Source organism: Hemicordylus capensis, chromosome 1 (assembly GCF_027244095.1).
Source record: "Hemicordylus capensis ecotype Gifberg chromosome 1, rHemCap1.1.pri, whole genome shotgun sequence".
In the NCBI taxonomy this organism is placed as follows: domain Eukaryota; kingdom Metazoa; phylum Chordata; class Lepidosauria; order Squamata; family Cordylidae; genus Hemicordylus; species Hemicordylus capensis.
The window spans coordinates 324,185,796-324,199,478 of NC_069657.1; the positions used below are offsets into that span (position 1 = coordinate 324,185,796).

General features: G+C 42.5%; 1 protein-coding gene across 5 annotated transcripts in view; it reads right to left on the bottom strand.

The window, feature by feature from the left end:
- Positions 1–13,683, bottom strand: part of PNISR (PNN interacting serine and arginine rich protein) — a 30,073-nt gene that overhangs the window by 11,619 nt on the left and 4,771 nt on the right. The window contains exons 1-4 of one of the 5 annotated variants that reach the window (XM_053287684.1): positions 11,111–11,192; positions 7,678–7,736; positions 2,836–2,942; positions 1,031–1,216 (exon numbers count right to left, since the gene is read on the bottom strand). In XM_053287684.1, the coding sequence (XP_053143659.1) occupies positions 1,031–1,216; positions 2,836–2,923 (274 nt within the window). In that variant the 5' untranslated portion in view covers positions 2,924–2,942; positions 7,678–7,736; positions 11,111–11,192. Of the gene's footprint in view, positions 1–1,030; positions 1,217–2,835; positions 2,943–7,677; positions 7,737–10,081; positions 10,101–11,110; positions 11,584–13,683 lie in introns of those variants that run through there. The other 4 variants (XM_053287685.1, XM_053287683.1, XM_053287687.1 and 1 more) reach the window with 4 other exon arrangements.

Here is a 13,683-nt window from a genome sequence, read left to right on the forward strand (position 1 = left end):
AGACTATTCATCCCTTTGCATAAACTTCTACTGTAGTGGTAGGCATTTAGGCAGAAAGGGGGCAGGGGGCTTCAACCCAACCTGTTCCCTGTCTGTAACCTTTAACCATCCTAATCTGTGCCATAATGTCCTAGCATAAACAAACTGAAAACCTGAAAAATCATTCAGATGTCTGCAAACACTGTAGTATCACAATGAATGTGGGGTGAAATAAAATGCTTAAAAGTATTCAGGCAAACATTAACTCAGTGCTATCTTGCAAAGGGGATGAAGCATTGTTAAATCCAGGCTGACAGCTCGGATCTCTCAGAAGATAAGGCCAATGGGCCACCAACAAGAAAGCACAACTATTTATACCAGGACTGCTCAACTTCAGTCCTGCTGCAGATGCTGGCCTACAACTCCCATAATCCCTTATTATTGGCTACTGTGGTTGAGGATTATGGGAGGTGTAGACCAAAAGCAGCTGGAGGGTCATAGTTTATTGATTATACCAAGACACATGCACACCAAAGCAGTGCTGCAAATTAAAAGCACACCATCTGAAGCATGAATGGAAGGACAATAATAGCGGATGGCTTGCTGGTATGTATATCTGCAATGCAAACTGGAAAGCAGGGCTCACATTAAGGATGAGCTCCTTAAATACTAAATCTTCACCCTTTACTATATAATATTTACCATTACAATTTGTCAACACAATACCCAAACTAAAGGCTTCAGAATACCCAGGAACACACACGTTTTGATTTACAGACTGTTTGATCTAAGCCTGAATCCAAGACATGCTGTCTAATCAAGGTGGCAGTTGGGGGAGGGGAGAATCTAAGACAGCCAATTCTCTGTGGTCTTGCCTAATGAATGAACAGTGCTCTGATTTAGTTCTGTACATTATTAGAGAGAAGCACTCAAAGCCAATGGGACTGAAACAATGTTGTCAGCAGTACTTTCAAAAATAGTTCCTAGGATCAAGAAAATGTGGGCATACAATTGTTGCAATATGGAAGCAGAGAGGAAAGTATCAACAAACCTGGCTGCCACATTCTGTTGAAGTTAGGGTCAGCCTGGAAGTTACCATGGTTGTTTGGACCAGGTTCCATTCCCGACATCTCCTGGCCATTTGGCATCATCCCTTGCTGTTCCACCACACCCTGTTGTCCCGATGCTTCCCGCTGAGCAATCCATGCTTGAGCTAATGCAGCCCAGTCAATCTGGCCTATAATTAAAATTAGATTTTCAACATACCAATTTCTATGGAAGAAGCAAGAAGATACATATGCTAAGACCATAAAAACAGCACCTTATTCACACTGAATAGTACACTGCAATATGTCAACATCTGCTTGCACAGAAACCTGTATGTAGTCCAGAGGAATGTATTTCTGAACAAAAATGCAACTGGATCAGACTGCACAGCTGCACTGAGACAGATTTCAATGAGATTTAAAGCCAACAGTTTTAAGTAGCATAACTATGTGAAGAACTGTAGACTGAAGGGGCAATATACATTCCATGGAAGTCAAGGGCAAAAGTCAAGGGCAATATTTTAAGAAATACGGTTTACTCTAATTTTTTTCATCTCTGTGCAGAATGAGTTTTGTTCTGGGTGGCAGTATGAAATCAGTGTGTGCACACCTGCATTCAGAGTGGGGCCTTCCTGATTCAACCTGAGCGGGATCAAAATTGAACTGAGCCGACATCCAAAAACTTGTCAGCGAGCGCACGTCTTAGGGGGAACAGTGAGCGGAAACCACTGGTTCACACTTAGGGAAAATTTCTAGGAAATGGTATTGCAAAACTGTTTCTATTTACCAATTCATATTAACTGAGCAAAGGTCATTGCAACAAAATACTTTTACTAGAACATTCGTCTTCTATTAGTGCATCCTGACCTAAAGCAGTCAACACCAGGGCCACTACTATAGTCTTCCTTTTTATTTTAGAGGGGAACACACACAGAAAGAGGGCAAAAGTTGACATGCACAGTAAGAAATTAAACATGGAACCTGCATTACAGGCAGACATTTAGAAAATGAAGACTGAAGATACTACTGTCTACTAAAGGCAGGATTTCCTTTGGCAGAAGTTCTCAAATACTGTTGCATTATAGATCACTATTCTGGTTTATTCTTTGAGAAGCACTATATTTGCCATTATGGATCCTGGTCACTAAAGGCCCCTAAATTTAAACCAATCTCTCTGTATTCTGATGCTGACTGGCCGAACATGCAGCCTGAAGGCATGAACACCTAGGTTTATGCACACTCCAGATTACTAAGATTTTTTGTTATTCAAGACACTACTTTAAGGATCTCACTGAAATGACGAAAAGTGTCATTTCAGACAGATGTCTTCAGGACATGAGGAGTCCAGCGAGGAGGAGCATCTACCAGTTACCTAGTAGGAGCATCTAGTGATGCTTCCCCTTTCACTCCTTCCCCATGTGCTCAGTACAGATGCATTGCAGCATAGAAGGTACATATCACAATCTGTTCTTGAAAAGGCCTTCAGCACAGTCCTCCGGTTCCCCCGCCACACACACAATTTAAGGGACCACCGGAAAGCACACTGCAGTAAAATTACTATTTTTTTTTTAATTAAAGAAGATTGGAAGTCTACTGTTACAACAAATTGCTTAAATGAAGACTGTTAAGAAAACAAAAGGCAAACACTAAGCAGCACATTGTCTTGAGATTCTGATATATTATATCATCATCGTGCATGAATGACAATCTCTTCCATAGCAAGTGAAAGCAAAAGCAATGCTCTGTTCCAAAAATTCAGATCACTTGGCTAGTTTTCATTCTGAAACCATCCTTTCAGCTATTTACTTACTCGGATCTTGCTGGTGCTGAAACGACTGCATCCATTGCTGCTGGTTCAAAGGCCACTGTTGCCAAGGCTGCCCACCTTGATCCCACATCTTTAGTTCCTTATATATTCTATATTTGATCAAAGATAATATTTCACATGAGCTGAAGTATCATACGCTCTGAATCATTCAGCCGTATAGTGACATTTAACTTCTCCAACAGCCACTCTGTACAGAAGTTGTATTTTTAAAATGAAAATAAATAATTGACTACTTACATTATTTTTAAAAGTTAGTTTAGCATTTCTGTTTTGTCCTCATTCCCTGTAGAGGCCATAAACACTACTATGCCCAAGACAATTTCAACTTAAACTGTAATCTTTTAAATAGCCTATCCAATCTCAAGAAACAAAAGATCATGACAACTATGCTGCCTAACTGAATTTCTCACTAAAAAATGGCCAGGATAGAACAAGGATAAATTCTTATGGAGAATATATACATATGATGTGGTTACATGTTATTTTCAAACTGTCGGCACTGGCCCAAGAATGCCTTTTAGTTTGAACGAGCCCCAAGGTATCAAACTACTTAAGAGACATGCTCCTTAGAAAGACTTCTAGATGCTGCTAAGAAGAATCCTAAGCTAGTTCTAGACAGCTATTTTAAAATCATTCAATGGTGGTTCATCTGGAGAGTCTGGCTATGAGGTGGGATAAAGAATGATGCCACAGATGACTAGTTCCCCATGGGACAAGCTTGTAAGCAACCAACTGGGACAAAGGGCTGCAGAGAATATCCTACATTTCAAGAGAGCTACATCACAATCAGTGGGGTCAGCATGGAGAATGTCCTGAAAGTGTAACTTGTAAGCAACCTTGGAAATATTATTGAAGGGCAGCATATACTTAAAATAAATAAGCAGAAATGAAGGCAGTAGAAAAGACACTGCTTCCTATTACATAAGGCATGGATCCCCAACCTTGGATCTCCAGATGTTGTTGGACTACAACTTTCTTAGGTCAGTGTGGCAGGGGGATGATGGGACTATAATCCAACAACTTCTGGGGACTCAAGTTGGCAGCTCTTGACAGATGGTTTCAATGAGGTTTTCACAGGAATTAATAACTGAAGGAACAAAACATAACCTCTACCTGCTGAGCTCCAATTCATAAGCTATACAAACATTCCTAAAATAGCTTTTAAAAACCCACATTCTCAGCTCATAAAATTACAAGATCTTGCATTGCCCCTTGAAAATACTTAGGAAGATGCTCAAATGAATCTCAAGAAAAAAGAAGCTCTAGCTCTGATAACGTTGCTACCACGTTGATGGACAAAGCACACTGTCAAGAGGCCATTGCAAGTCAGCAACAGGGATTGTGATGGGACACAAAGGTGTTGGTCTTAACAGTCAGGGTCCCAGATATATTTGAAATAGAGCTGTACAGCTGAAAGGCCCTGCTGCTCAGGGTTAGGTGGTCACAGGTATTAAAAATGATAATGCTTCATGATGGCATTTGTCTTCATCTGCCACAGTTAAGAAAGCTTAATTCTTTCCAATACTGTTCAGTTTAGAAGTATAGAAGTGTTCTAGTGTTCCAACTATACATACAAATTTAGACTTGTAGAGATTCACTATTATCTCCCCTAAAAGATTTTTCCAGAAGAAACTGAAAACGCAGCAAATAACCCTATAAGCACACAGTAACAAAAAGGAGTACATAAGAAAGTTTCCCATTAATGCATTTATACCAAACCCACCCACCCCAAATGAACTAGGGCCCATCTTGAATTAGAAGTCTTGTGTTGGTCTTCCCTTCACCATTTTTATTGTTGTAATTCTATGGTATCTATTATATTAATTCTCCTGGGTGTGCCTTGGAATGTGCATCCCAGAGCCCAGCTGATTGGCTGGGTGGCAGACATGCCTGATTGGCTGAGACTCACCTAGGAGGATTGGTCGCCATGGCAGCGGCCCGTGCCCGGCTGTGGAGGCAAGGCCCAGGAGGGGGGAAAGAAAGGGCGGGGAGCAGAGGTGGCAGTGGGGAGGAGAGGTGGCTGGGCCTGGAAGCAGAGACTGGGGCAGAAGTGGTGGGGGGGGAAGGTAACCACCAGCCCCAAAGAGCGCACAGATGCTCTGTGCGGGGTCGGCTAGTAGAATTTTAAAATGCCAATTCACTATTTTCAATTCCAGCATTTGTTGGTTCGAATTACTACCATCATCTAATAATGATAATTTATACATGTTAAGAAAAACCATTAGGCTGTATTCAAAGTCAGTCAATCATGATTAACTCCCACTAAAATGAATGGAAATTAAATTAATCACAATTAACTTGTCTAATTAATTTCAGTAATGCTTAATCAGGACTAATTTTCTTTAGATACAACCTGTTAGATCTAATGGAATAACTTTCTCAGTAATTTCTCCCCTACCATCATCAAGATTTCAAGCACAAACGGTGAATGACCCCTATACTAGGATGAAACTAGACAAGAGGAGTACATTCCCTGTTGGTTATCTGCTGGACCTCTCAGTGGTGTTCAATACCATCGACCATGGTATCCTTCTGGACTGTGCTTCCAGGCCTTTCTTTGAGTATCCAGAACGCACTGCTGGGGAACTACTGCTTGACACTTGACCCATGGCCTGTGGTGTCCTGAAGGGTTCAGTTTTGTCCCCCAATGCTGTTTAACATCTAGATGAAGCTGATGGGTTAGATCATTAGACAATTTAGACTGCAGTATCATCAATATGTAGATGACACTCTGTGGGCTAATAAGCCAAGATCAAATCCAAACAAGATGGAGGTGCTATTAGTCAGTAAAGAAAGCCAATGAGGGGATTCAACCAACTCTTGATGGGGTTATATTCCCCTTGAAGGAGCTGGTGCATAGTTTGGGGGTACTTCTGGACCCAGCTCTGCTTCTGGCCATTGCCTACATGGGCACCCAGAGGTGTTTTTACATAACTTTAGGCTGATGCACCAACTTCAATGCATCCTGAAATGTCTGCGAACTACACAAGCATGTTTTAGTATATTTGACTAAAATTCTAATCAGACTGACTAGAGTGTAAGTTCTGTTGAACTCAGTGGGATTTACTGCTGAGTGTACATGTTTAGGTTTGTGCTGTTAATAATCAAAATAGCCATTATGTGGCCTGCTGTATATTCAGCATGAAAATATTAAAAAGTGGACAAATATGTTTTTGTAACTCAAGCCATTTCCTATATACAAAAAACTCTGGAGACAAGTGAAATTGGTATGATGCAACTGTTTTAGAAACTGTTAATAGGATAAAATGTATTATTTATTATTAACTCACACCAGTGTAAACAGTGCTTTACAAAGTTTTGTGAACAAAAAACAAAAAGGAAAAAGTTCCAAGTTCCTGCCTCCTAGGAATTAACATTAAGGAAAACGCTTATTGCATTTGGCACACTCTCTTTTTGAGAGCCATATATAACCTACATATATAACTGAAAGTTGCTGAAAGTTTTCAAGAGGTGCTTAAATTCTTTCTTCATGTAAATTTATGCTTGATTTCCATTAATATCTATCTAGTACAGCTTTCCAAAGCCTCTTTCCCATGATATACTGAAACTCAGCACGTTGACAGCTGGTGTAGTATGGGCTAAAATAGGTTCTCACAACCATGAATTTATTAGGTAAACTTTAGCAAATCACTAGTCTCTCTGCCCTATATTTGCATCTTCAGTTTGCCCTATACTTGCATCTTCAGTTCAATATTAGTCACCTTCCGGGTTGTGTGTGGTTTTTTTTTTTAAGGACTACCAAAGTAAAGTATGTTGAAATGTACTGAAATGCATATCAATGCTGTTACATTATTCAAAGATCTACTTGCACACTATCAGCTGCTGATAGACTTTACTGCTTTGAGGCAAATTAAAGCAAAATTAAACAGAGAGGTTAATTTATAGCAAAAATATGCAGTTTCACGAGACCCTCTACCACCCCACCCTCAATCACATTCTTGGTATCTGGGTGGGTCTTGCCCAGATATCAAGGGTCTTGCTAATTGAGTAGTATGCTCTGGCTATTCAATAAGTTATTTCAATTCAAGTGCATTTGCACACAGTCTATGAACAAACCTCCTCATGTGGTTCTGAATTTTTCCATGAACCCTTTGGCACACCCCCATAGCCTATTATAACTAAGCCCAAGTATGTGTAACTGCAATAACTGCTTAGTCTTCCCCCATTGACACTGTTTCAATTTCCTTCTTTTTTATCCATTATCTCATTTATGTCAATTTTTAGATTGTAAGCCCCTTGGGGGGAGAAAATTTTCCAATTCAAAATTTTCAAGGAAACACACATCTCTGCTCCTGAAATACAAAGATGACATTCAGACATGCAAGCTACGAGCTGCATAAATTCTTAAAAGCAAAGCTAAGAATTGCCAAGAATTTTATTTCCAATAACGACATCATTTCCTACACATTTTTGTTGTGTTCACGAAGAAAGAACATGATGTAGTGAATAAGAGCACTATATTATTATTATTTTTAATATAATCCCAAGGAAGTTACCACAATAATTACCACAAGCTATCTGCTTAGTCTATAGATAATAAAGGATGTGTTTCTGCTTCTGCATACTTAGAGAGAATGGTGTGAGAATGGCAGCTGTAAAATATTATACATTCTCCTAGCCATAAGATGTATGAATTGAATCATTGGTCGACCAAACATTCAACACAACAAAGCTGGAGAGCCAGTGCAGTTAAGTAATAAATAAAGGGATTTTGCAAGAAGGCATTGCTTTTCACATCATCACTCAACCATCAAGTTCACCAGGTGAACCTTGAACTAGTCACTATTTCTCAGCCCAACCTACCTCACAGGGTTGTTGACAGGATAAAATGGGGAAAATCCTATATATGATGTCTTGAGCTCCTTGAAAAAAGGGGTATGATACAAATGTGGTAGATAAGACTGATGCAATATCGTAAGCAAAATGCACACACAAAAATATTCCTCTACCTTAATATGATCAACTGAAAAGCTGATGCCTGTCAGACTCAGAAAGCACTCACTTATTAATCCAACCATGGCATGTCTGAATTAGCTTTGGGAAGGAGAGTTACAGAAATCATAGTCCATACTAGAGCTGTGCAAAGATTCAGCTTTGAAGCATTTAAGCTGAATGATCTGTACATAGCCCCGTAGTGAAATGATGGCTCCCAGTGCTTACCTCCATGTGAAACAGTACTGGGTGCAGCACCGGGGAGGGCCATTAAAGAGATCCAGAGCTGTGAGATGTCCCAGTGATGTCTTGGAAGTTATGCAGAGAGGGCTGGAAAATGTAGCCCTTCCAAGTACTTTCTCTATAGAGCTCTGTGGGGAAAGTGCTCAGAAGGATGTTTCCCAGCATTTCTTGCAGGCCTTCCAAGGCATCACTGGGACCTCTCAGGTTCCAAAACCTTTTAATGGTTTTGCGAAAACCCGCCCACCTTTTGCGATCTTCTGGAGACATTCAGTTGCAGTTGCCACCAGCTCATCTGGTGGTGACTCAGGACCAGGCTTTCTCTGTGGCTGTCCCAGGACTTTCGAATATGCTGCCTGCTGAACTAAGAGCATCTCCTCTTCTGTTTGTTTTCAGGAAGACCCTCAAGACTTTCCTGTTCTCTCAAGCTTTTAATTAGAATTTTAATAATTTAATAATTTGTTTTATATAGTTTTTATCATTTTTAATGTATTCTAACCTGTGATTTTAATGTTGGGATTTGTACACTGCCTAGAGATGTACATATCAGGTGATATAAAAATAGGATAGATAGAATGAATAATGGCCCTCCCCAGTGCTGCACACAGGACTGCTCTGCATGGAGGTGAGCGCTGGAAGCCGCCACCCCACTGCAGGGCCAGGGATGATGTGCAAATCCTTGGACAGCCTTAGTCCGTACTAAAAATTAACCTTAGTGCTATTTCAGTATGGGAGGGCTAATGCCACCTCTTTTTTCTTTTTGTTAAGCACCTACCAGAGAAAATATTTTGAAGCACATTTAAAGAAAACTACAAAGAAACATGGGAAGCTGCCTTTTACCCAGTCAGACCATTGATGACGACAATGAAGAATATTTATATACCGCTCTTCAGCCAAAGTTCTCAAAGTGGTTTATAAATAATACATCAATAAGATGGTCCCCTATCCTCAAAGGGCTCACAATCTAAAAAGAGACACAAGGCAGATAACAACAACAACCATTGGAGAGATGCTGTGCTGGGGTTGGATAGGGCCAATTGCTCCCACCAGCTAAATATAAGAGAATCACCACTTTAAAAGTTGACTCTTTGCTCACTTAGCAGGGTGTGTTCATTTGTTCTTCTAGCTCAGTATTATCTACACTGACGGATGGCAATTCTCCAAGGTTTTAGTGGGAGGAGTCTTTCCCAGCCCTACCAGGAGTTTTTCAGGGAACTGAACCTGGGACCTTCTTCATTCAAAGCAGATGCCCAACCACTGAGCTATGGTCCCCATTCTACAATTATACCATGCAACAATCATAAGCATGCCTTAATGCCTTTGGGAGAAAAAGGCCTAATTATATCACATCTGTTTACAATGAACAATAGCATCATTTTTACAAATATGTCCACTAAAGTTATTAAACCACAGCATCTATACTAACCTGCCTGTCAACATAAATGTTAGCCATTTGTGGCCTGAAAAGGAAAAACAAACATGTTCCTTGCCTAATCAGCCAGAAAAATTCTTAATTGCTACAGGCAACCAGGTAATTGAGAATTTTGGTTGAAGAGCAGTATATAAATATTTGTTGTAGTAAGTGGTTATTTAAGCCTAGAATCACATTTACTAAACACAGACAATGTAATGTAACTTACTAGAAACATGTAATGTACCCAACAGAAATAATAACTGCAAAAATAGGCCAGCTGAACTAAGTCAGCTGTATAAAGCAGCTACACACTGAGTTTCTGTAAGTCCTGCTGCCAACTAGTTTGGTGCAGTGCTCTAATGGGACACTACTGTGCATTGCTGACTGGCAGAATGCTACTCTCTACACTGAAACTAAAGCTTAACTGAACATAAGAAGGGCTGCAAGATGAGACCAAAAGTTCATCTCCATGAGCATCCTATTTTCAACAGAGGACAGATAGCCTTTGTGAAGTCCACAACCAGAACTTGAAGGAAACAGCCCTCCCTATTGTTTGCCCCCAGGAGCAAGGTATTCAGGATGCTACACTTAGATTAATATTGTATTCCTACACATACTTACATTTTATCTTAATTTTTGTTAAAGCCTTATTAGATCACATCAAAGGTCCATTAAACCCTTCATTCCATTTCCCACAATAGTCAAAGGCCTCAAAGAAGCCCAGCTGTAGGCTATGAAGGCAACAGCACTTTACTGCTGCTCCCAATTCCAACAACTTATGTATTGTATTAATTGGATTTTATTGTTCTTTTGGTCTGCCCTCAAGTCTCCTATCAATTTCATCAGAGGACTTCAAGTTCTAGTATTAGGAGAGGGGGAGGAAACCTTCTACCCCTTTTCTCTACACCATGGATAATGTTCTATCTTGTACTTGGAGCCTCAGTAGAACTTACTTCCAAGTAAACACTTAGAAGATCAGGCAGCAAAAAAATATCAGTGCTTACAAAGGTTACTGCAAGAAACTAACATGTTTTGGGGCCGCAGGCATGTACAACAAAATCGTAGTGTTTATATTGTTCACAAATGGTAAAGCAGCAGCAGGCTAAGAAACAGTCCATATGAATCCCTCTTAGGGCAATTATCAGCAAGCTATACAGAGTCAGAGCTCAAAAGGCGTGACTTCAAACAAGGCTTCCCCTTCTTGCCTGGCAGCAGCCGCCCCAATTATCAACCCGCTGTGCTTTATTCAGCCCAACCTGGAGACACCGGCGCATGCGCACTACGGATTCGTAACGGGCCCAACCTCAACCCGCCCCTTCGGTACCTTAGTTAGGACACCGGCGCGCATGCGCAAAGCGGGGTCTCGGGCTCTAAGGGAGAGGGCTTCTCTGTCTCCGTTATGGGCACACTCGCCCGCTGCAAACGATCGGGAGGCCCGGAAGAGCGGCCCATCCCTCGCCCCGCGCTCCTTCTTTAGGGACAGAGCAGCAGCAACGGGAGCCCCTCCCCCCTTCCTCGCCGCGCGCCGGCTGCTCGGACAACAGCACCGAGCCCTAAGGAGACCCGACGACGGCCGAAGGAAAGGAGCGCCGCTCCTAGGCAGGCCTCCGTTCTTTCTCGGCAGCAGCCTCTGCTCAGGCCGTTACTCACCCCCGCCCGCTCCTTCCCCTCCGACCGGTGGCAGTGGCAGCTCTGTGGCTGCCACCGTCTCCCTGCTTGGCTTTTCGCGAACCAGACAAAATGGCGCCTGCTGGCACTCACCCGGAACAGCAACGTACGTCACTAAGCCCTAGCGGCGAGAGGAGCCGTCCCTGCTGGGTTTCTCTGCCATTTTTGCTAAGGGCAAAGGCATAGACTGAGAGGCCCCTTAAGGGGTGGGTCGTCTTTGGGCACAAATCAAGTCATTTATTGGCATGGCAACACTCAGCTCTTGATAAAACGTAGAGGTTCGCTGAGTGTATGTCGCAAAGCGGAAAGGGCTCTTGACCGCCCACTAGGAAATCCTTCATTTTCCTACTGTCATGCTTTTTGCAGCGGTAGAGGACACCATCTTTGTTGAGGGCTCGAGTGGCGGTGTGTATTTTACTATCGACGCCGTTTTTAGAAGGGGCGTGACGTCCTCTTCCAACTCTCTCGGTTTATCAGTTTCAGGGCACTACTGATGAGGGCATTGGCGCATGCGCCGTTGAAGTGAGCGCGACGGTGGAGGTCCTGCCCAGGCCAGCAGGCGATAGTAGGGAACTAGTGTAGCGGTCCTTTAAATCTTTGCTCGCCTTCTGCGATTCAGTGAGGCTCTTTAACTGGGCAGGATCATCTCACTCCTGCTGCGATGGCAATAAGCATAATTAACATCCAGCCTTTGCTAGTAATAGTATGTTCTTGCGCCTTTACCCTGTTCAGCCAGGCATACTGCTGGCCATTCCCAGATAGCAAATATACTTTGCCTCACTTTTTTCTTATCTTTTTTAAACATTTGATTGGTGAGCTTGTGGAACATCACTCTATGCACCTGCATAGTGCATTTTGTTTTCCTCTTTTAATAGGACCAGGTTACCTGGGAGACCGCCTTAGGACCGTTTTACCTGGAAGAGCATCGTCTTCTGCATGTTCCCCACTGCACATTAATGTCATCGAACAGGTCTTTCTCTAGCTGCCACCAGCTTGTCTGGCGATGACTCAGGAGCAACCTTCTCTCTCTGTAGTCGCTCCTAGGCGATGGAATGCGCTCCCTCTAGACTAGGTTCCATCTATCTATATTAGCCCTTAAAAGAGCCCTTTAAGACACATTTTTAGGGCAAGCTTTTAGTAGGAACATAGGAAGCTGCCCTATACCATTGGTCTATCTAGCTCAGTATTGTCTACCCAGACTGGCAGCAGTGCCCACACATGTAGTCTCCCATCCAAATGCAGTCTAGGGTGGACCCTACTTAGCTAACGGGACAAGTCATGCTTGCTACCACCAGGCCAGCTCTCCTCTCCAAAGTAATCTCTGAATGTTTTAACAGTTTGTCTTATTTTGTTTTTGTTGTGTTTATTTTTGTGAACCACAAAAATACTTCCGGACCTCTGGAATCCAGCAGTATATAAATTAAATACTAAACAATAAAATGTATTTTTCCCCTTTTGAAAAGCCACCTGCCTTTCTTTGACTCCCAGTGGTACTTTATGATGAACATAATAACATAAATAGGCTCTTCTTAAAGCCTCACTTAAAAAAACAAAAAACATTTTTGATGATCTTGCAGAACATAATATGCACCTGCATCTGCATGGTATACCAATACATGGGAGTAAAGCAATCCACATGCATGTTCCACAAGATCACCAAGCAAATGTTTGTTTTAAAAAATAGCAAAAAGTGAGGCTTTAAACATTTCCTTGGTGATCTTGTGGAACATTGTATGCACCTGCCCTGTGCGGGGCTGTTGCATACGATAGTCTGCAAAATCAACAAGCAATTTTTTTAAAAAAAAGCAAAAAATGAGGCTTTAAGAAAAGCCTACTTATGTTCACCATACAGTACCACTGGGATTGTTTACTTGGGGAGTGGTACACCCTATACAGACTTGAATGGTGCATGGTATACACAGACTTAAATGGTGCATGGGGGGAAATTGGAAGGACCAATAGGAACCCTAATAAAGCAGCCCTATGTGAACGCCCACCAGTTTTCTTCAAATCTATATATATAATTCTCTTATAGCTGACTGAGGAGAGAAATGCGTGGGGATGTTTGGCAAGCCCCACCCCCACTACAGCCACGACCAATGAAAAGGCGGGGGCGGAGCTGCTGCTCAGAGCCAGGACAGACAACGGGCTTAGGAGGGGATGCGGTGGCACAGCCACCCCAAAATGGCTGCCTGGCTGGCAGGGAGGGAGGGAGCCGGGTGGCAGGCACAGCCCCACCGCCCGGAGGAGGCGCGGGTGGGAGAGCACGAGCGAGAGGGTTGTGGGGGGCAGAGTGTGTGAGCGAGAGGGTTGTGGGGGGCAGAGCGTGCGAGCAAGAGGGTTGTGGGGGAGAGAGTTGTGGGGGGAGACAGACAGAGAGAGCAAGTTCTGGGTGGAGAGTGAGTTGTGGGAGGAGGCGGGGGGATGTCACAGGCTCAGTATACTACCGCACAGATGCACTGTGTGGGTTCAGTTAGTTATCGTTATTGCGCTTATCGAATCTATCCAGGCCACTATAATACATTTAGCTGGCAGTAATACTGATCAAATTCATT